The sequence below is a fragment of the Galeopterus variegatus genome, unplaced genomic scaffold (genome assembly GCF_000696425.1).
Source record: "Galeopterus variegatus unplaced genomic scaffold, G_variegatus-3.0.2 Scaffold1524, whole genome shotgun sequence".
In the NCBI taxonomy this organism is placed as follows: Eukaryota; Metazoa; Chordata; class Mammalia; order Dermoptera; family Cynocephalidae; genus Galeopterus; species Galeopterus variegatus.
Window position 1 is genome coordinate 149,222 of NW_007727635.1, and position 24,724 is coordinate 173,945.

The 24,724-nt window shown below is 34.1% G+C and overlaps 1 protein-coding gene across 1 annotated transcript in view; it reads right to left on the reverse strand.

Annotated features, from left to right (window-relative positions):
* Positions 1-772: 772 nt before the first annotated feature.
* The window catches only part of LOC103594293 (39S ribosomal protein L3, mitochondrial), a 36,139-nt gene continuing 12,187 nt past the window's right edge, over positions 773-24,724 (reverse strand). Inside the window, exons 6-10 of the mRNA XM_008577504.1 lie at positions 24,350-24,410; positions 11,822-11,930; positions 6,362-6,439; positions 4,891-4,968; positions 773-950 (exon numbers count right to left, since the gene is read on the reverse strand). Coding sequence (XP_008575726.1) covers positions 798-950; positions 4,891-4,968; positions 6,362-6,439; positions 11,822-11,930; positions 24,350-24,410 — 479 coding nt within the window. The 3' untranslated portion in view covers positions 773-797. The remainder of the gene's footprint in view (positions 951-4,890; positions 4,969-6,361; positions 6,440-11,821; positions 11,931-24,349; positions 24,411-24,724) is intronic.

The window sequence follows — 24,724 nt, forward strand, 5'->3', positions numbered from 1 at the left end:
TCTTTCCATGAGTTTTTTGAAGTACCCTTATACATCTTAATTTCATATAATGAAGAGAAACTCAGAGTCCATTAACATTTTGAGTAATATGCGACTAATAAAAGTTTGTTGAATGCATAATCTCAGGTCATTTTAAATCCTCTTTGGAAGGCATCAAGGAAAAATGATTATACCAATCTTATAATTGAGTGATCAAACTAAAAAATAATTATACCTCCCAATGAAAGTGTAAACAGAACCCATAATTTATGATTTTATCGCCCTTCCTTTATCAGGCCTTTAACTATAGCATATATGTTTCTATAATTTAAATAAAAATCTCACTTTCTCCCTTTAAGGTTCTAAAATGTAGAAGAATAATGAAAACAGATTTCAGGAAATGTTTTTTTTTTTTTTAATCCAAAAAGGTTGCACCATAGTACCCATATGGTTTTCTACTGTTCCACAATCACCCCTTCACAAAGACTGACAAATCTTTAATAAAAGTTAAATTTATAAAAACATTAAGATAACTTTGGGAATGTGTAATAAAAAAGAATGAAGTCCACAAATTACAAATATTTTGCTTATATGCAAACTGCCAATTCTAGCAAATCCAGTCTACTTAACTGATTTGTTTAATGTAGTAATTTTTCTAAAAAAATTTAATTAGGGGATGAGTGATATATTTATGCCCTTGACAAAGATGAGAAATGTGGTATTGTGACCAAGAAAGGAGGATATAATTCCTGGCTATATTATTGTTCTGACTCATCAAAGCTCACAAAATATGTAAAGCTCTTCCATGTCCAATGATGTCAGGCAAACATAATAGAAGGTGCACTGGGCTGGCAAACGTTTTCATCATATAAATCTTCTGGTAATTCCTCTTCATCTCCGTCAGGAAAATATGTAGGAAATGGTAGGTTTTTACAGAAATCCTTATAGGCAGGCAACTTAGAATCTCTGACCTAGGGAGAAAAGGCAAAAATCTTATTAAGTAATTTAAAGGTAACCTGTTTCACCTATTATGAGTAATCAAAAAATATCTGTTCCTACATTTTCTAATGTGAATAACACAACAGTTACATGTATATTGTAAAATGACCTGTCAATGCATTCTTTTTATTCCAATAAATTTGACTAATCCAATGACAGAAACAATCTCCCTCAAGTTCATCAGCTATCTCATAAGAATAAAATCACCAATTATTACTTTTTATCTTATTATAACATAGAAATCTCTAGAACTGCATAATAAATCATAAATGATATTCTAAAATTACTACTCAAGTATCAATTATATCCAGATTTATTTTTCAAATATATGACATAAACTATACACCTAATAATTATCTATTTTATTATCTACTCATTGTTTATTGTTATTATTTTCTAATTTTTATACATAAACTTTTTGAACTGAAGTAAAAAAAAAGTTACTAGGCATTTTTGTCAGTCTTAACACTAAGAGCACATAACCAAAAATATCACATTTTATTAAGAAAATTAGCTTATATTTAGTAAACAGCATTCTTATCAAGAATAATATTTGGCACAACACAAACAATAAACCTATAGGTCTTTGTAAGAGCTGTTAACTCTTTATGTTCTACAAAATTCTAATTATATCTGTGAATTCATAAACCAAGGAAATTTAGTATAGATATTGATTTAAACTAAAATGCTGAGTTTTATTTTTGGAAAACATTACTGGGTTCTTAAAAGTTTCTCTTCTGATTCATTCCACAGCCTTCATTCAGAGAGAAAAAATTACATATAATTATATACACAGAGTAAAATAAGGCATAATCATTTTGGCAATAAGAAATGAATAATTTGGTTGAAATAAGTACACAGCTGCTAGAAACAGCTAAGTACAGAAAAACAGATCTATTTTAATCCCTCACTAAAATTGTTTCAAGCAATTATCAGTAAGTTGCCCAGAAGAAAATAAACTTCAGTTTTTTCCCCCAATTCACTAATCTTGGGTTGAACCTTAACTAGGAAAAAAAAAATCATATTCTTACAAATTTAAACTTCCTCACTATTTAGGACTGAAAGTAAACTCATGCAAATAAACAAAACTTTCTGTGCTAATCTGATAAATATTTAGTCATAAATGACCCAGTTAATTCTGTTTCTTTTACACATTTATAGATTATATCTGAGAAATATTCCAGATAGCAGAAGTACTGTTTATATATTCTAAGGGTAAATGGTACAGTAATATAATTCATCAATTACATAAACGATGACATCTCATCTCTCTTTTTTTTCTTGGTGGCTCTAAAGTTGAGGGCCAAAAGTCTGCAGCCCATCTTTAACAAATGTGTAAGACTGTATGATATGTGTTTTTGTGTAATTAATCTTACTTCTGCCTTTATTATTTCCCTGCCTTTACCAACACTCCCTCAGGTATCTACCTCATTCTTTTTGTCTATTGGCAAACCAGTCCAAACCCTTTAAGGTGGGGGAAAGACAGACAAAAAACCCAGCAAATCTGAAAAGAAAATTTAAATTACATCTTAGGACATAGGGACAAACACAAATGAATAGTATTTAATAACATACACTACATTATGCTATAAACAACAGTTCTTTAAGCTCTCCAAACACACTTAGTGAATCCAAACAGCAACAAAAAAAGCTTACACTTAACTAAACAGGTTGGGCATCCCTAAGGCTATCCTTACTAACTTTAGAATTTAAAAAAAGGAAAAGTTACTGGTAGTCCTGTACTGTGAGAGGGCAAAAGCTCTTGACAGGTGAGTGGATATTAATGAAGTTGCCTGCCTTCTAGGAATGACTTGCTCCATGGGCAAGGGGGAGCTCATTTACCTGCTATGGAACCACTGGAATAATGGAAACAATGGCAGGAGAAGACACAGCAAGCTTTTGACATTTAAAGCATACACTCATGAAACACCCCCCAAATCCACACCCTAATGTTTGGGACAGACATTTGTTTAAGGTTACAAAAGACAGTTATGTAGGCACCATATTTCAAAGTTTTTTTTTTAGGATGAGTTCTTTTTTACCAAATGTTTGTTGAAAATGTATTCACAAGTGTGTTAACAGTTCAAAGTAGATGAGACATTTCTCTGATGCTACAGTTTCTCAAAGTCTATTTAGACTCCTCTTTCCAAACTGCCTTTGGTGCACCTTCTGAATATAGCAAACCATCATCAGTTAAGAGAGTGGACTGAGTTTTTGCAAGCAATCTTTTATTGAAATTGGTGGTAAATCTGAGTAATAAATGTTGCTGGTTATAAACTATAACATCCAGATGAGAATATCACTGAATGTACTATGGTTTTACAAGATAGTAGACCTACTCATTCCTGCTGGTGCTGAAGATGCTGCTGAGGTGGTACTTGAGAAGTCACAGCACAGCTAAGGTTCAACTAGAAAGCCAGCCCAGCACACTATATGCAGTAATGCAGGCAGAAAAGGAGGATTGGACATTTAAAAACCATCTTCTATCCAGTATAATTTTATTACGGAATATAATTCTCCCTTTTTCTCTTTTATTATGTTATGATATTCATAACCTGTAATAGATCTGGAGTGTGGACCTAGGGATACATTGAATCATGAAGCCAAAATGTTATGAGAAGTACAACGACAACCTGCTGGCTTCAACTAACTGTCTACCATAGGTATTACTGGGGAACTTGGGGACTGAAAATCTACTTAAAAACTTGCAAACTTAAAAACAACAAAAAAAGAACTTGCAAAAATCCACCAAATGCATTTTTTCTTTAAGAAAAATTATAACGACCCAGTTAAATCAATAAAGAATATATTTCTGGAAATAGCTAATATCACTTCTACCACAAATTTATTTTCAGAATGGAAGATTCAAAACTCAGAAGTGAGAGAATTTGTATTATGTTGGCTTAAATCCTAGGTAGAATACTTATTTTGTATTTTATGTGGTACAACTAAATCTCTTAGTGCTTAAGAGTTTCTCTTCAAATCTATGTGTACTTTTTTCCCTTTTACTTTGCTTTTGAATTTTTCTAAAATGAAAATACATATTTTTAAGAAAAACACTTAAAGGTATAATTATAGTAATGCTAGCAATAGTAACAAAAATTTCTTCCTAAAATATCTACCTTTAACCCACCTTTTTTTTCTCTAAAAAATTTATTTATTTTTGATTATAAATATTTACGGTGTACAGAGTTGACTATCAGTATTTGTGTACAGTATGTGATGATCAAATCAATATTGACTCTAATTTCTGCCTCACGCATTCCTGGTTCCTTTGTCAAAGTAACTCTTAAAAAAATAAAGCATTCTTTTTTGGAAGGACAGAGATATATTGATATTTCAGCAATACTTATCCTAATATCCTTCTTATATTCCTGAAAATGCTTCTGCTTATTGGTCCTACCCTTTTTTTACAGGTTCTTGGTTTTACGGACATAGATTATAGGTTATTTTGTGCATTTTTTTACTCAGGTACTACTAAAAAGCTGAAAAATTCAGCAGAGAACATAAGAAAAACAGTTACTTATTTTCAAACCACAGACTTACGATGGGGTTACATCCAGATGAACCATAAGTTGAAAATATCTTAAGTCAAAAACACATTTAATATGCCTAACCTGATGAATATCATAGCTTGGCCTAGCCTACCTTAAACATATTCAGAAAACATACATTAGCCTACAGGTGGGCAAAATCATGTAACACAAAACCTTTTTTATAATGAAGTGTTGAATATCTCATGTAATTTATTGATATTCTGCTGAATGCGTATTGTCTTTGCACCGTGATAAAGTTGAAAAATCATAAGACAAGCCATCATAAGTCAGGAACTGTCTGTATATGTGTTAAAGGAGAATTTATGGCACATATCCACATAAATGAACAATAGAAAATAAAGACAGTTATACATACCTTTACTAAGCAATTTTTATGTCCAGGTACAGACCCATTTACATAGATGATATTGTGCTTTGTGTTTATTCTCCACACCTAAAGCACAAAATGAAATCAAATTTTAAGAGTTAGGATGAACTGTAATATACAACCATAAGAGATATGTCTTATGGAAGTGGTTGAAAACTCATTTTAAATAAAAATGTGACTGGATGATTAAGACTACTTGGATATCTCAATGGACTCTGATAACAGTATTAATAACAAATGCAAATTCAACTTTATTTTATTGCTAGTTAATACTAGTTTGCTGCAACTAGAAACTAGGGAAGCCACAGCTTCATGGATCTAATTTCTAAAGTATGTGGGCTGAGCAGATCGCCCTAAACAGATCTTCATGTGGTGAAAAAACTTACATAAATGGGAGAGAATGACTGGTCAAGAAATGGCACTGACAAAAGAAAATACTCTTAGGAGAAATCATCTCTGACCCACAGCTCATTCTAATAATGGCGAAGTGTTATATTACAGAAATTGAAATCTCTCTCACACTCACTCACACACATACACACAGAGAAAATGAAGACAGAAAGATGGTCTCTGGAAAGTGAAAACGTAATAGGAGAAAAAAATCTTAGATTTAATTATATCAAATTTGAAAAACTTCTGCTGGTCAAAATCTATAAATAAAATATATTTAGAACAGAGACAGTAGAACATGCATCAAATTTTACCAATGATTATCTTTGGGTGTTGTTCTTATAGGTGGCTTTTTTCTTCTTTGTACTCTCTACACTTTGAAACATACATGCATATATATATAAAATAGTTGTTTGGTTTAATAAAAATATAATTATATAGCACTCATTTTAGTACAACTCACTTTCACTTAGACATTACATACATTCCTCAACTTGAGATTGAACTTAACTTCCTCTCTTTTAAATACATATATATTTTGGTAAGAATAGATGTTTATTACAATCCTTTTTTTAGTGCTATAATCCCCATTTTGATTGTCTTCCTTTCTCCTCCTTACCACATCCACTTCCATCCACCCATATATTTGACATATAATACAAGATAACCTTCCACTTTTCTCTGTGATTATATAACAGCATAGCAATATACACATACAGGGAGCTTTTGTTCATTGTTTCATAAAAAGAGAGTATTATACCTAATGTTCTGATTCTTTTTCATGCAACAATATCTTGTGGAAATCTTCCAGTTCAAATAGTAGAACACAAATTTTTTCTTTTTAATGACTGCACATCCTACAGCTTAGATATTAAGTGAAATATATACTACTACTACTATCACTATAACTATGACTACAACACACACACTCACAATTCACGTTTCCTCCACCCTAACTGTAAAGTTTATTAGAACCATTATACACAGACAAATTAAATATATGTTCTGGTGCCTTTGCATTTATTAGGCAATTTAACAGTTGCTAAAAAGAGCCACTTCAGAAACTTACTTTCAGTCCATATTCTGTCCTATTTATGTTTCCCATTTGTCCAGGCATTTTAGTTCCAGGCCAGACTCTGGCAATATCCTAAATGAGAGAACCAAAGACAACACTTTTAGATACTCTCAATTTCAAACAATATTGATCAAACCACAATGCAAACTAAGAGCAGGAATTACTAAAATGTTTTATTTTTTCCCCCTATTCTGCCAGGCCCCAAAAAGGACTAAATATGGATTTAGACACATTTACCCCTAGAAGATTTCCTTTCTAAATTAGACTGACAAAATAAATACAGATTTAGGAGAAAAACTCAGTAGCAAAAGAGCAGGAACTGACAATACTGGTTAAGAAGTAAAAAAAAAAGAAAAATAAAGGACACATACAAGTCACACCACATTCAAAGCAAAAAATGGACTGCCTGGGCTGTTTTCAACTAATCTTCTGTATTAACTGACATAATGGACTCCATCCACACCACTGCTGCTGTAATGGTCCTATTCCTCCTTGCTTTTGATGTTACTTTCCTTGGCCAAAACGATTAAAAGACAGAGTTAGTTATTAGAATATTTGAGTTCGTTTAGTCCTGGTTGTCTCTGATTCACATAAATCAAATAGCTTCACACAATTTCTGACTTTCACTTTGATAATGGACAATAATCCTACATTTAAAAAAGCAAATTTGAACTACACTTAAAATGGGAAAGTTTCTCATGATGCATGAATTCTTAGAATATAAACACTTTTCTATCAGCTACTCCCACATTAACAAGTGAAACTCCCAGTGGAAGTGGCTCATCATAGTATCAGAACTGGTTACTATGTAACCACCACACCTCAAAAGACAATTCTGAGTATTATAGACTATGTATCACTCTTATTCATTCTACAAATATATTGTTATAAGCACTGTGATTAAGAGAATTAAAGAAAAGACTAACTCTGCCTCCCTTGTCAAATTTACACTCTCTAATACAACCCTAATTCTTTGGATTATAAAGGCATTTACTAGTCAATCTTTAATGAAAGTATTACACAAACACAGAACAGTATATTTCATGATTAATAACTAACCCAAGTCATGAGAATAGATTCTTCTACAAGCTTAATTTTTTTAAAAAGAGCTTTATTGAGATATAATTCATATACCACATATTTCACTCTTTTAAAGTGTACAATTAATGTTTTTAGTATATTGAGAGGGTTGTGCATTACATAATCAACTTTATAACACTTTCATCAACTCAAGACAGAAATTCCATACCCATTACTGGCCACTCCCCCCAACCACCACAGCCCTGTGCAATCATTAATCAACTTTCATTTCTACAGATTTGCCTAGGTTGGACATTTCATATAAATGGAGTCATAAAATATGTGGTATACTATGACTGGTTTCTTTCACTTAGCATGTTTTCAAGGTGCACTCATGTTGCAGCACTTATTGATATCTCATTCCATTTCACTGCTAAATAATATTCCATTGCATAAATATACCACATTTTAATTATCTTTCATCAACTGATGAACATTTGGGTTATTTCTACTTTTTGGCTAACATGAATATTGATGCTCTGAATATTCACATATAAGCTTTTATGTGCATGTTTTCATCTCTCTTGGGTATGATCTAGGAGTGGAATTACTGGGTCATGTGATAACTTTACACTTTACATTTTAGCAACAGCCAAACTTTTTTAAAGCAGCTGCACCATCTTACCTTCCTGTCAGCAATGTGTGAGGGTTGCAGTTTCTTCACATACATCCTTGCTAACATTTGTTATCATCCACCTTTTTAATTACATCCATGTCAGGGTGTGTCTTCGAAGTGCTATCTCACTGTGGTTTTGATTTGTATTTCCTAATGGCAATGGTTAAAGATATTAAGCATCTAACTTTACACTTTACATTTTAGCAACAGCCAAACTTTTTTAAAGCAGCTGCACCATCCTACCTTCCTGTCAGCAATGTGTGAGGGTTGCAGTTTCTTCACATACATCCTTGCTAACATTTGTTATCATCCACCTTTTTAATTACATCCATGTCAGGGTGTGTCTTCGAAGTGCTATCTCACTGTGGTTTTGATTTGTATTTCCTAATGGCAATGGTTAAAGATATTAAGCATCTTTTTATGTGCTTATTTGCCATTTGAATATCTTCTTTGGAAAAATTTCTATTCAAGTCCTTTGCCCATTTTTTAATTGGGTTATATTTGTACTATTGGTTGTAAGAGTTCTTTATATATTCTGAATACAAGTCTTATCAGAAATATGATTTACAAATATTTTCCTCCATTCTGTGAGCTGTCTTTTCATTTTCTTGATGGTATCATTTGCACCACAAAATTTAAAATTTTTAATGAAGTCTAATTTATCTATATAGTGTTTTATTGTTTGTATTTATGGTGTTGTATCTAAGGTCATGAAGATTTACTACTATGTTTTTTTAAAGAGTTTTATAGCTATTAAATTTATATCTATATCTAATCTTCATAGCTTATTTTTACATAAGTTAGAACTATATACTTTCACATTCATAAAAGTTACAAAAATAACATAAAGAACTCTCAGACTCTTTACCCAAATTCAATAGTTGTTTACATTCTGCTCATTTGCTTTACCATTCACTTTCCTTATATATGTACCATCTTCTGCTGTATCATTTATAATTAGGTGGCAGATATAATGCTCCTTTACTTGTCAGTATTTCAGTGTATATTTCCCAAGAACAAGGATATTCTCTTATATAACCGCAGTACAAATATAAAACTCAGAAGATATAATGAACTATTACCTAATCCACAGTCCATATTCTAACTTTGTCGACTGCCCCAATAATGTTCTTTACAAGCTATTTTTTTCTCAAGTCTGAGGTCCACTTCAGAATTACAAATTGCATTTAGCTGTCATGTCTCTTTAGTCTCCTTAAATCTGAAATAGCTCCTCAGCCTTTCCTTCTTTCATGACCTTGGACATTTTTGAAGGGTACGAGCCAATTATTTTGAAGAATATGGCTCATTTTGGGCTTGTCTGATGTTTCCCTATGCTTAGATTCAGGTGATGCATTTTTGGCAGGAATCCCAGTGAAGTATGGTGTTTTCTTTTCTAGGAATCATATCAGGAGGCACATTATGTGTGCTTGCCCAACTATTTTGGTGATGTATAACTTTGATTAATGTGGTGAGGATGTGTTTACTAGGTTAATCCCCTCTAAGGTTATTATTTTTCCCTTTGTAATTAATAGACAATTTGTTTGAGACTATGTAAATATGTAGTCCTCATCAAGCTTTTATCACTTGTTTTAGCATCTGATAATTCCTGCCTGATCTAATGATTCCTATGACCACACAGTGATATTCTAATTCTACCATTCCTTCTACATTTATTAGTTGGGATTATACTGTAAGCAAGAGCATTTTCTTTTCTCTCATTTACTTATTTACCTATTCATCAATTTTATTTATTTATATCTGTATAAACTCATGGATTCTAATTTTACTCCATAAATTCTGTTACTATCATTTTTTAAGCTCAAACTTAAAAGCTCCCAGTTTTCGCAAATGGGAGCCTGTTTAAGTTGGCTTCTGTGTTCTTTTCACATGCCCATCATTGTTTAAGCACCTTGCTTTCTTGCACATGATGTTTTGGATTCATCTTGTATTCTTCCAGCCCCATGCATCAAATAAGCCAAATATCCAAGGAACTCTAGCTCCTTTCAGTGAGGAATGATGTTTACAAACCAAGATCTGAGCTCTAGGTGTGCTCATTGCTATGGAGTATCTTTAATTTTAGGTCCTTCAAGCAGAAGAGCTAAGACATAAATACAAATAAACATACACATAACATACATATCTATATCACTTCTCTTTCTTGTACATACACACACATGCATACTGATACCTACAATTCAAATTCAATAATAGACAGTTCATTCTAATTTCCCCTTTTTCATACCTTAATGCCCTTCTCCAATACAGAGAAACCTGGCTTCCATTACCAATATATTTACTTATCCACTCAATCTGACAATTCACATAAAATTATTTCAGAATTGCTAACTGACAACACTGCAAACCAAACCAAACTAGAATTCAACATTTGTGCAAAGTACATCTTTAATTTAGACTCAGGGTACGCAGCCAAACTATTGTGTTCAAGTCACTTGAGTTAGTTTCTTTCCTCCCTCTTCAGTGTGGTCATGTTATTCATTTGAAACAGTTAAGTTTATTACTTAATTATATTCCATTTTAGATTTTCCCCCTTGACACTGTTTTTATTTTGAATATGTACAACATTAACATGGTTCAAAAAGTAAAAAGTATAACAAAAGGGTATACCGGGGGAAGTGTCACTCCTGCCACTCCTAAGCCCTTCCACACTGTTTCCATCCATCCCTTATAGGTAACCAATCTCATTAGTTTCTGATTTATCTTTCTGGTCCTTCTTTTAAGAATAAGCAGAAAATATATACATTTCCTAAAACCCTGCAAATCACTTAATTGTTTCATAATGATATTCTTATTGTTTTTTCAGCTGCATAGTATTTTATTGAGTAGATATATTGCAGTTGATTAATCAACTCCCAGGTATGGACATTTACACTTGTAATTATGAATGACGTTGCAATGCATTTCTTAATTTGGTACAAATGCATTTTTGGGAGAATATCTTCAGGGTAAATTCTCAGAAACATAATTGTTATGTCAAAAGTAAATGCATGTGTAGTTCTGTTAGATATTGTCACATTCCCCCTTCATAAAGGCTGCACTATTTTATATTCTCATCAATAACGCATGAGAGTGACTGTTTCCCTATATTCTTGCCAACAGAGTGACAAAAATTAAACAGCTTAATAACACAATCTGCTACATAACAAATTAGTATCTCAGAGTAGCTATAATCTGTATTTCTCTTATTAAGAGAGAAATAGAATGCATGCTCCAAAGTATAAAACTCTTCTATGCTCTTTATGTTATATCTCTGGGAGAGTAGGACTCAATTAGCAATACAAAGGGTCCTTTCTCAATTTCTTATGCTCTTATTATTTATTTCTCCATTTCTTTTCTATCACTTTTCCCCTGCACCATGGCATTGACCTGGACAATCTTTCTCAACTATTTCCTTTAATGCAAAAAGAAATCTGTGAAGGAACCAGTAAAGCTAGATAGAAGAGCATTCTAACTCCTTATTTCTGCAGTCGACTTCAGAGAATAGGATGGGAGACAGAGAAGGGAATGGGAAAGAAGGCAGAACAGTGTCGAAAATACTTCTCATAAGTATGTGGGATATAATTAAATGATTCAAGTTTGGCTCTGGAAAATGAGTGAGGCCAGTACCCATGAAAGTGTGACAACTACTGGGACCCACTTAGAGTCAGATTAAAATGACTTGATCTCAAAGACAGGCTGAGCACTATATGTGAATAAGTTGAATATTCAGCATTAAAAAAAGCACCATTAGTTATACTCACACCAGTTGAAATAGCTCCAGGTCTCCTGTGGGTTTTTGTTTGACCATGACTAGCAGGCTGGCCTTTAAATCCCCATCTTTTCATGACGCCTTGAAAACCTTTACCAATACTGAACAAAACAAACATTAAAATTTACATAATGAACAGAGCACACAATATTCCCAACTGTATGCTTTCCTGATAGCACCTTAGAGTTTTAACAAAGCTTCTTATCTAAATAACTAGAAAAGGCTGGAAGAGCAAAACTGCAAATGAAAACCCTTTATCTCTGTTCTAGTTTGCACCCCTTCCTGCAGTCTGACTATATAAAACGATTAATTCAAGATTGTGAGGCAACAGCAAGTGAGGCGGAGGGAGTTTTATCTGAACAGGGAGTTTTATCATTATAATCCTGTGGAGATGATGCAGTAAAAGAGGTAAAGTTCTAGAAGTTTCAAAGTACTCAGATATGGCAGGCAGCCACTAAGATGGACTCCAGAGATCCTTACTTCCTGGTATTCATGCTCTTGCTTAATTTCCTCCCCTTGAATCTGGGTGGACCTAGTGACTCACTTCTAAAAGAAACAATATGGCAAAAGTGATGATATGTCATTTCCAAGATCTGGCTACAGAGAGACTAGTTTCCAACTTGGTACTCTCTTGCTTGCTAGACTCTGAAGGAAGCCAGCTGCCATAATGTAACTGTCCTATGGATAGGCATGTGGCAAGGATGTCTTCGGCCAACAACCAAGGACCTACAGCCTACCTATGGCCACGTTAGTGAGCCCGGAGACAGATTCTGCTAGAGATGAACTCTGAGATGGCTGCAGCCCTGATTGATGCCCTGATTGCAACATTTATGGTGTGTACATAATTTTTTTGCCTTGTAAAATCAAATTAATTCTTATTTTTGATCAAAGAGCTGAAGTAGAAATTTAACATATTAAATAAAAAGTCATTATATAATTTTGTAAATAAATTAACATCTAAGAAGAGAATCTATGATAATCAAATATTACTGAAATCATGCTTCAAAAATTTAATAAGTATTTCCACTTAACGATAAATTTTAGAAGATACTTGGAAAATAAAGAGCTTGGAAATTTAAAAATAAAAAAGAAACACCGAAAGAATCATTTGAATCTATCATATCATTTGGCAAATAACACTTAAAAAAGGAGAGAAGGACTGGCAACACTAATATAAAATGAACACGTTTTTAAAATACCACATTTTAACACTGGCCGTTCTTGGTAAAAAGTTTACTTGTACCTTTTGTGTTCTCAAAATGATTCATCTCTTACTTAAAAAGAGAGAGTGTGAGCACATGCACCAATAAAACACATGCCAGGTAAGTTACAGAAGACAATTTAGCTCATTTTAAGAGTAAATGATTATAAGATGAATAGTGGTATCCTGAAAGTGCTAATTATCTGTCCGTTAATTACAGAAACTGTTTTTCAAACTAGCTTTAGAATACACCATGTGGTTATACTGTGTACAAGGAGAACCTCTTCAAAAAGTAACCTTTAAACAAAAGGATAAAACACAAATGACATGACAAATTATTGGCTTAATTAAAATTAGGGAGAACAGAGTGCACCTGTTGACTCATGGGTGGTACAGGTATCTATACTATTAGTTCCCACAGCTGTCACCCACTTGAGAACAAAAATAGAACAAAAGCAAATAATGAACTAATCTATACATAGAATACCCAGGCACATTTCAAATACAAAGTTTTCACAGTTCACATAAAATAAAATCTTCATTTTACTAAAAATGATATACAGCACATAATATGCATGCTTTATATCCCTCACCCCCTTTCGGCTGTAGTTTTTAATTAATGACAGCAGAAAAAAAACTTGTTAAACCAAAAATTCATCAAAAAATTCAGAGGAACCATTTAATTTAGGAGACTTTAAGTGCATGATGGGCAGGGATTATGCATTATTTAGCCCTAGTGCCTAGACAAGTCAGTAAAATTTGTTACTGGCATCATGGGAAGAAAGAGGATTAGTTTCCTTTCTTCCATCCTAGTTTCCAAATGTTTATAATGAGCATTTCTTTTAGTTTAAAAAGATGGTATAAAGAAAAGGAAGGGGGGTGGGGGCCTTTAAGGTTTGAATATAAGAATCTTGCAGAAGGGAATGCATAATTTAGTGTTTCCCACTGCAATCTATAAATCTCTCGAGATTACTACCATGGGAATTTCATTCCCTTGCTACATTGTGACAAATGTTCAAATGTCTAACAGCAGACACACAGGTTTTAAAACAAATCCATCATGTATTTCTTTACTTTGTGGGAAATTGCCTTTCATTGCATGATTCTGGGTATAATTTTATATGGGGACAAAACAAAATGTCTGTGAGGTAAGGAATGACCATACACCTGCTTTTTCTTTTTTTTTTTTTTAACGCCCATACCCACAAGGAACTTTAATTTTAAATAAGGACAAAAAGAAAGATTTTGCAAATGAAAGAACAAACAGAAGCAGAGGAATCATTGAAAAAATTAAAACATCTGCAGAATATGAAAACGATTTTCCTAAGAGATTTCTTCTGTCAATGCGCAAGCAGGATTGTTGAAGTGATTTGGTTGAGCAGAGCCATATGGGGTTAGTTTAGGAGATAATTTCTGGCAGCATTCTGAAGAAGGAGGGACATAATTTGACACTGATGATCTGTGAAGAATTCTGGGCTAGGGGAATGCAGAGGTATGAGCAACAGACCCTAAAAGGCTTCTGAAATTGCACCTTCTCTTAAACCCATCCATTCTGACTCCTCTGAGAACTTTCTCCAAAATTTCCATCCCCCGAGTCTCTCCCTTGCCACTGGTTTCTCCTACGTCTCTCTCCTCTCTATCTTTCTCCTCCTCTTTCTACCTGACTCTTTGGGAAGCAAACTGTTTCTCCTTCTCTCATCCACCATCCACCCTTTGCAATCCATTTTCCTTTCCAATTACTCTTTGGAACGCATGCTGAAGTTAATCCCCTAATCTCAAATCCAAAAGTTTTTTATTAAAATGACTTTCTATTGTGGAAGTTTTAAGACATATTCAAGAGCACGGAGACTAGTACAAGGAACCCATGTATCCAATACCCAGTGTCAAACATTTATTGACTCCAGGCCTATTTTGTTTCATCTATTCCTCTCCCCTTGCAACTCCAATAGATTACTTTGAAGCAAACTCCAGATATCCTATCATTTCATTCACAAATATTTCAGTATGGATCTCTAAAAGATAAAGATCCTTTTAAAGAAAACTATAATACCATTATAACAACCTAAAAAAATTAGTAATACTTTGATATGAAATGTTCAGTCACTGTCCAGATTTCTATGGCCTCTACCCCTCCTTCACCCCACTCCCCAGCACCAGCCCACAGCTGTCATCATTTCCTCCCTATTTTCCTGTTTCCCTAATGCTCTGAGAAGTCCCCTTCCCCTTGCTGCTACACGAAAAGATGGTCTCAGAGTCCTGCCTCTGGTTCTCTCTCCTCTCCCTATTGTTTACAGCAGGGTTGACGAACTATGGCCTGCACTGGCCACCTATTTTTATATATAAAGTTTTAATGGAATACAGCCATGCACATTCATTACATATTACTTCTGTCTGCTTTAAAGCTATAATAGCAGATTAAATAGTTGCAACATGGACAATAATGCTCTAAAATAAACCGGAAATATTTACTATCTGCTCTTTGAGAAAAAGTATGTTGACCCCTTGAAGTTATTACTAATAAGCTCGAGTTCTGCAAACCCTGCCCTCTGGCAAGAATTCTGCTGTCATCCCATTCCACAGATGTACCAACCATATCCAATCAGAAGTGCCCCATCCGTTCAATTACAGTACTTCAGAAACAGAGACAGAACATCACCCCCCTTAAGCTATCCCCCTTTATGGCCACTAGAGTGAAATTCCCAAGATGATAATCTTATCACACAAGTCCCCTACTTTAAAAAACAAAAGAACAACAGCAAAAAAACATGCAAACTAACTAAACCACAACCTTAGATGGTTCCTCATAACTTTTTTTAGCTTAGAGCATTAAGGCCTTTAATAACCAGATCCAACCTACCTTTCAAACACTGTCCACCACAAATCCTAGTCATAGCACATTACTCCAAGAACGCCTAAATATGCCAGTCTTTCATGCCTTTGCTCACTCTGTTCCCCTGTCTCAAACACCTTCTTACAGCACTATCTTTCTACCATTGCCATGAAGACAGAACTGAAAGTGTTTATCATCCAGCGTTACATCACCTGCAAATTACTGGTTTCTCTTTATTAAAAATATAAAAATCCATACTAGAGGTTTTTTGATCAGAATCATTTCCAAATTAAATTTTAACCTTCCTTCTTTAATTGATTTATGCTGTAAGTTTAAATGCCTTGCACATAATCTCTCAGAAAACCAGTAAATGGGTATTAAATGAAGAGAGGACTCTTGACTTCCCTAAGGATGCTCCAAGATCAGGATATATTTTTATATTTAATAAATATAGAGGCAGGGATGGGATGGTGAGGAAACCACAGGTTTAAAATTAGCTTCTCTATGTACGGTTAACATTTGAATACAGGGAAATGGAGGCTCACCTCAGTTCCTAGCCAAAATCACTACTGGGCTTCTTCTTTCTGAAATTGAACCACCAAGAACAGATTAGAGCTAAGATGAAATCTTTAACTGTGAAAAAGTACTGAGGAATATAAAAGACAAATGTCTAAACCACCATTAAAGAATTTCTTGTAGGATATAACTACTTCGCTATGTTTTAGATTTAAACTATCTAAATGCTCTTAGTTTTAAAACAAACGTAAAAATTCCAATAAAAAAGGATGATTTTTGCAAAATAAATTACATTATATAAAAGGTTTATTAGCTAATTCACTATCTACCTCAGAATTAACTTTTAACTCATGATGAACTAATATGACACAAACATTTTACTCTTTAATTACAGTTGCTCCTCATTTCAACAAACTCTTCCAGGTGTTATCTACTCACTGTCATCTTCACACACTTCAAAGGTCTCTACTGAAGATCTCAGTAAAATTTGGGAGTCCATTTCTACCTGACTCAGTGTTACTGTCTAAACCTACTTGTTTAATGATGAACAGCTCCTGAGCCCTCAAGTCAGTCACAGTGGAACTTTCTAGTTGCTTTGTGTTCCATTCACATATAGTTAGAAGCTGGCATGGAATGTCCGTATAGCTGTAACTCCCTAGGACGTTTGTGACTGCATGACCTGAAATACAGGTATTTGGCTTCTGTCTAAAAACTATGCATAAACCTCCCATCGATATCTGGGAACATTTTTATTAACATGAAGACTGTTAACAGTGCACTGCTTCTAGCTTTTCTGACATCAAATCTACCTCATTCAATAGTATAAAGAGTCAAATATGCAATGATTCCTTCCATTCCCTGGCTGTCCTAAATAAACCCAGAGCATCACATCTGCTGTTCTGAGTGCATTGTACTCTTCTCAAAAAAGAAAACTCAAATAACCAATTCTACAATATCATGAAAGGACATAACAGTTTTCTGAAGGTCTTTAGCCATATAACATTCTCCAGCAGATTAGAAGACTACATTGCCACATGCTGTGAATCTACTGTCATGTTTTATTTCTTCGTTAATATAGATAAGGGTGAGTTATGCCACTTGGAAAACTGAGATAACTTTTTGGAAACAGATTTTTAGAACTGAAAGAGATCTTAGAAACCATTTAATTCTATACCCTCATGTTAAAGATATTGAAATCTAAATCCAGACAGGTCAAGCCACTTGCCCAAGGTCAAATTTCTGGTAAATAAATACAAGCACCTGGCCATGCTTTCAACCCAGGTCATACTGCCTCTTGAGAAACAGAATAGAGCAAAAATATAAAAATACCCTAGCAAATGAGAGGTAGGAAGCTATATCAACAGCATCTTCACTACTCTGTAAATTCTAGATGTAGCAGTCAGTAAGTAATTTTAAAATTACTTAGTGTTTTGTACAGCTACTTTACTATATAAGAGATAATCTAAAGAAAGTGATAACTTAATGTACTAGAAAATACCAGGACTGATTCCTAATGACTTCATGTTTTCTGTTTATTTTAAAAGGCATTTCCTATTAAGGAAAACATAGATCTTTCCTTTTCAAATTTAAACAAATTAGAAATCGGTGATATCAACAATAGTTATAATAACCAATACTCTTGAGAATTTATTATGTGCCAGGCCTTTGGCTAAGGGCCTTCCATGCATTATCTCATTCAGTCTTTACAATATGGCTATGAGGTAGGTGCTATAATTATTCTTATGTTAAAGATGAAGCAACAAAGAGGTTAAGAAAGCTGTCTAGATCACAAATTATGGAGAGGCCCATGCTTTCAGCCACCAACCTAGATCGCCTCTTTTAGGCCTTAATTTTGCTGACCTTGGGTCAAAAAAAAAGCTACCTGGTAGAGTTAAATAGGGAGGTAATTATAGATGCCTACTATAAAAAAATTTGAAAGCAAGAAAACAATAAATATAACCCTAAAACACCACCCTCCAAACTTAGCCTTTATCTTAAAACAGACATTCACTTTGATTTAAAAGGGATTACTTTTTCAGAGATAATTTACCTCTATAGTCTAATCACTCATTTTGTATATTGTTTTATTAATATGCTTAAGAATATACTGCTTTGAAGAACCAGTAAATAAGGTTATTAAAAATGAACTATAAGCTGGCAGGTTAGTTCAGCTGGTTAGAGTGCAGCCTTACAACACCAAGATCACAGGTTTGGATCCCTGTACTGGCCAGCCCCTGCTCCCCCCGCACTCCAAAATGAAATAAATCCAAAAAGATACCGGGCTGGACAGCAATTATATTGTGAAGACAGCACATATCTTGTTTTCCCCAGTCAGAAGAACAAGCTGGTGGAGAGGGTTTCTGGCAGTTCACAGGCACCCTTTACTGAATAACGTGGAGAACTAGATATAGAGCCCACGGTCTTTGCTCTTTTAAGGATGTACCTGGCCTTTATTTTTTTTTCTTTTCTTTTTTTAAGGTTCCTTATCTTGTTTCACTCAGGTATTCTTTATCATGCATCCTGTTTAATTTCTTCATAATTATTTTTTAAAAATTAATTTTATTTTAAAAAAAATTGTATTTTTAATTGAAAAAATAAGAATTGTATATGTTTATAGGGTACCAATGTGCTGTTTTGATATATATACATTGTAAAATGATCAAACCAGGCAAACTAGCATATCCATCACCTCAAATGTTTATCATTTCTTTGTGGTAAGAACATTTAAAATCCTTTCTTTTAGCTATTTGGAAATATACAATACATTATTTTAACTACAGTCACTATGCTGTGCAATAGACCACCTGAACTCATTCCTCCTATCTAACTGAATCTTTATACCCAACATCTACCTTTTGACCAACATCTACCTTTTCTGTCTACCTGCATCACCCCCCATAGCCCCCCTCAAACATCATCTGGTAACCACCATTCTATTCTCTGCTGTGGAATATACTATAAAGCATATGTACTTCACAGGGCCTAGTTTTCCAAAGCCTTGCAGTTTCAAATATTGACCTTGAGGAGGACTGGAAATTTCCCTCAGGGTATGTCTCTGTTGCAAGATAAGGATTGTGGCACAGCAGGTTGCTGGCTCAAAGACAGACTAGTTACTGATTGTTATGTAAAGATACTGAGAAACTGCTGTTAAGAAGGAATGTTTGCTAAGATCAAACTGTTGCTGATAGGACCCCTTAATTGCCTTACTGGAATGTCATCTGGTTTGTTTCACTGAAAGTTACCAGCCTATATTGTTAAACTATAATTCCACCTTTCTTCTCTTCCTGTAACTTCCTGGTCTGGAAAATAAATGCAGGAAGAGAACCCCAATTCAGTGTTAATTTCCCAAGGAAGGGATCCCTCTCTTTTGAGGGTTCCAGGAGATTAACCACTTCGGGGCCTCTCACTGCTCAGAAGAGATGGGCTTTGAGTAATCCTTTCATCTCCGTCACCCAGGGGAAGTGGGGTGACAAATCCGTGGGGGGCGAAGCAACGCAAAGCAACACTCTACTTCTATGAATAAGTGAGATCATATAAGTGAGATCATTTGGTATATGTTTCTGACTCGTTTCACTTAATATAATGTCCTCTAGGTTCATCCATGATGTTGCACATGGCAGAATTTAAGACTGAATAGTATTCCACTGGGTATATAAGTCACATTTTAAAAATCCATTCACCCATTGATGAACACTTAGGTTGTTTCCATATCTTGGCTATTGGAATACCCCTGGCTTTCTAACCACCTTTAAGACTTTGATGGGAAATAATACTTCTTTACACAATTTGATATTTTAATGGAAGAACCCAAACTAACTCAAACTAACTGAATATCAGCAAATGTGCAGAGGTGTTCTAACAATTACCTAATCTCCCCCACCACACTCCCCTTGATTTTTACTACTACGACAACATTATCAAGATAAGTGACTATTTTCCATTTTGAGACAAAAGGGCAATAAGAATTTAAAGGGCACTGACAACTTTTAAGTAATAAGATTATGTTCAAAATTGCTATTAAAATAGTAAGATTATGCCTGAAAATACATGTGTTGTTTTAATGGGCCCAGACCTGTAGACAAGATTTTTAGATTATCTTTCTTCCAGAAAGAAAAATTCTTTTAGGTACCTGAATGAGTTGTCTTATAACTTCAATATGGGCTTCAAAATTTAAATAATAAATAAACAAATTCCAGATAACCAGAAAAAAAAATTACTTCAGGTATGCCACTGTCATGAATTCAAAGTTCAGTAAGGGCTGGCCGGTTAGCTCAGCTGGTTAGAGTGCCGCCTTGTAACCAAAGATCAAGAGTTCACAACCCCATGCCACCCAGCCCCTCCAAAAAACAAGAAATAAACAAAAAACTTATTATGTGCTTCAGGTCACTGGTATTTATGAATTAAAGCTGATTTCCATCCCCCCCCCCCCCCCCCAAGTTCAATCCGACACTTGGCAGGAAAGTATCCCTCTGTGCCCACTGTTATGGATATACTACTATCATCTGTCCTTAAATTCCTTTGAGTCAGAGACCTAACATTTTCCCCTAAATGTGGCAGAATGCATTTTTACAGTTTTCTTTTGTCTGTTCTTAGTTTAATTCTTTTCTCATTTCTTCTTCTTCTTTTTTTTTTTTTACTACAAATTATAATAAGCAATTCTAGCATTCAACAAAAACGAATGGCTAAACATCCTATGCTGAGGATACACTCAACAGTCATACCTCATCTCACTCACTATTTATACTTATTAATTATTTATAGCCGTCTCCTCCTCAAAATTGAGACCAAAGAAAAAGGGAAAAATGTTAGACCCTAAACCATCATCTACTAGAAGTTAAAATGGAATATAATTGCTACTTAAGAACAAGAATATAAACTTTAAAAGGTATACCGGTGTAGAGTAGAGAGAAGAAATATCATTATATACGCTAGTTTAAAAATTTTATTTAGAATGAATTAAATACAACTGCCATATTTCAAAGACTGGGTTTTATTACCTATTAACAACGTAATGAAACTGTGTAAAAGTATATTGCTAGACAGTTTTATGTATCAGATGTAAAAATCTTTCCCATACAATCAAAATTGAATTTGTATTCTCAGAGCCTTTAGATGAAAAACTATTTCTGGTATAAAAGTAAAAATAAAATAAACTGGTAAATATATATTCACCTCACATTCCAAAGTGATACTAGTAAATTTACCTATTGATACAGAAAATTATAACCAAAATCAGCACAGGTAAACAATGTATTTTTCAATGTAAGCAGATTTCCTATTGCAATTATTAAAATTATTTTTAAAAGGAACACTTTTAAGGATGTATTCAAGAAGAGGCTGTTACTGTTGGTCTTAAGGCCATAACAATATGCCAGCTACTAGAGCTATAGCCAGCAGATTATACATTAGCAAAGGGTCAAATAAAGTCCAATTCATTCTGATCTCAGGTAACACCATAAGTTACGTACACCAGAATATAGCACATACACATGTGGGGTAACCCCCTCACTGTTACACAGAGAAAATCAATCAGAATACTGTACTGCAGCCCATACACTAGTGGGGATCTTCTCAAACGGAGGTCCTCCCTTCTCCAGAAACACCTGTCACTATTTTAAATTGAAGGGCTAGTTATTCTCCCAACTCTTAATAGCTACTGAGTCCTGAGGCTGGCACATGATTTTTACAGAATCTTGTTTTTTAGGAACACGACCTTAAAAAATAAACAGAACAACTTCCCCTTACCCTTAATATTCACAAGAAGAAGGCTGAAGGCTTAAAAATAACTTTTAAGAAACCAAAGAAACTCAACAGCAGCATATGAGATGAAAGCATTTACTGCATAACACATATTTGAAAAGCTAGGCTCTAATCCAAGCTAGTCACAAGTCTAGCTACAATGCATCTACTAACAGTGGCCTCTCAGAATGTCCCATATATCCTGTAAAATATATAACGGAATTCACACATTACCTTTGTATAAATTAACACAGTTACTGTGTAGTAGTTTATTATATATACTAATTAATTCAGAAATGAAAAAGTAAAGTAATATGACTCACAACACACATACCTCCTCAACTAACCAAATCAAAGCTTTAAAGCTCCAATATTTTGAGGGCTTGACAAAAGGAAAGCAGAACAAACAGAGTAGGGGCCCTGGCAACTAGGGTCCATGAGTCCACAACTATCAGGAAGCAGGAAAAAAAAGGAACAGGTTCATAATCTCTAAAAAGAGGACCCACCCTAGTACCAATTTATCTCATTCTATTTCTAACTAGCTAAACAAAGGTAAAGGCATCTAGCAGCTTTTTCAATGGCCTATATTTGAAACTAGGTGAATATGGTGTGGAAATGAAGAATATATCTAACTGTGTTAAGAAAACTGGCACTGGCATTCATCTGGTTTCCTTGGATAAAAGCCACTCTGGCTTAGTCACTGTGATCATAAAACTACCCCAGAGGACAACTGTGGACAACCTGTGAACACAGGCCAGCCCGTGGCTCACTCGGTAGAGTGTGGTGCTGATAACACCAAGGCCACGGGTTCGGATCCTCTATAGGGATGGCCGGTTCGCTCACTGGCTGAGCGTGGTGCTGACAACACCAAGCCAAGGGTTGAGATCCCCTTACCGGTCATCTTTTTTAAAAAAAACAAAAAAAACAAAAAAAAAACAATACCTGTGAACAATTGTTTATTTTAAAAGGTTTACTTGTCAGAATATGCCTGTATACATTGTCATATGACAAAAAAAGAGAAAAGAGGCAAAAAGAGAAATGAAATTATCATCTATGTTGAGAAAACAAAAGGAATGGATAATTTGGAGTTTTGTTTAACCTAGGTCATGTGAATCCCAATAACCTACACTGAACAATTCCTATATATGCATACGTAAGGTCTTGGTTATTTTATTCTATAGTGAGGTAACCTCAACAAATTTTTGAAAAACTATTTCTCTAAGATATAAATGTTTCCTGGAGATCATCTAGCCAGAACTGAACTATCCTAAGCCATTTGATACAAATGGTAAGCTATAAAAAAGCTACACTACCAAAAATACCAATGCCCAGTCTAAATATGAGTCAAAGTCAGCATTTTTGTTAAAGTGATAATTAAATGTTCATTTCTATCAAATTAAACCTTTGTTTAAGTATAAAAAAATTTTTGCTTTTATGGAAGACATCTAACTTATGTAGTACTGAGGAATAATGTCACGCTACTGAAGACACCTAAGGTGTGATGCTATTTCTTCTTCCAGCCTCTGATAGGGTTTTAACAGTTACAAAAAATGTTTTATGGTTACTTTAGGGGAACCTTAAACACAACCACCACTGTCACGAATAGTAGAAAATGTTTCCTAATTTAATTGTTTCCTAGAATTGGAAAGAACAGACAATAACTAAACTATACAATCGTAAAGGAACTCCATCATATATCATTGCTCATGTTTATGTGGGTACTTCAAAAAGTTCATGGAAAGATTGCATTACCTTTTAATTCTATTTTTTCACAAACTTTTTGAAGTACCTTTGTATTTCACCAAACTGTATGTTGTCTTCGATCTTCAAAATAGATGTTGGCCCAACCCGCTAAAAACCTAAGTAATGTGATCTTTCTTGTAGACCCATTTCAAGAAGCATACAGCTCAATTTAAAAGTTGTGAAAACCAACTACAATGTATATTGAGAAGTAAAATGAAAATAAAAAATTAATTGATTAATTAAAAATTTTAAAAAATAAAATAAAAAAATAAAAAAATAAAAGTTGTAACCTGATGAGAACTCTTCCCATATAACTAATTCAATAAAATTTTAAAACCAGTACAGTCAGTAGCATTAAAGATTAGAATTATGAGTGAGAATAATATGTATCCTTTATGTACTGACTGCAAAGACTGTACTTTTACTCATTCTGTTCTTTTTTAATATATGAGGAAAACAAAAGGAAAAGAGAACCTGCTGTGAGAACCTACGTTTTGGCTGTGACATCCACATACTGTCCTGGACGAAAGTGAGCAGCATAAAGAGGAGTGCCTTTATGAAAAGAAAACAAAAAATCAATATGAAATTTGTCAGCACAGAAACAACTTTATTAAACATAAACTACATCTAAGAAGCCTAGCTATCAGATTTCAAAAATGGCAGGAGATTCTTTTCTGCAATTATAAACATTAGAAACATCCAAACAATGAAATTATTTAATAAACATGTCTTTTGATTGACTACGTGTGGGCTGAAGAATGATGTGGCCCAGTACGGGGTACATGGTGCTGGAGTGAACACTATCCCCGACTAATGTGCTGGTGCCTTCACAGAGGCCAATGTGATGCTGGCTGAAGTGAGTGATT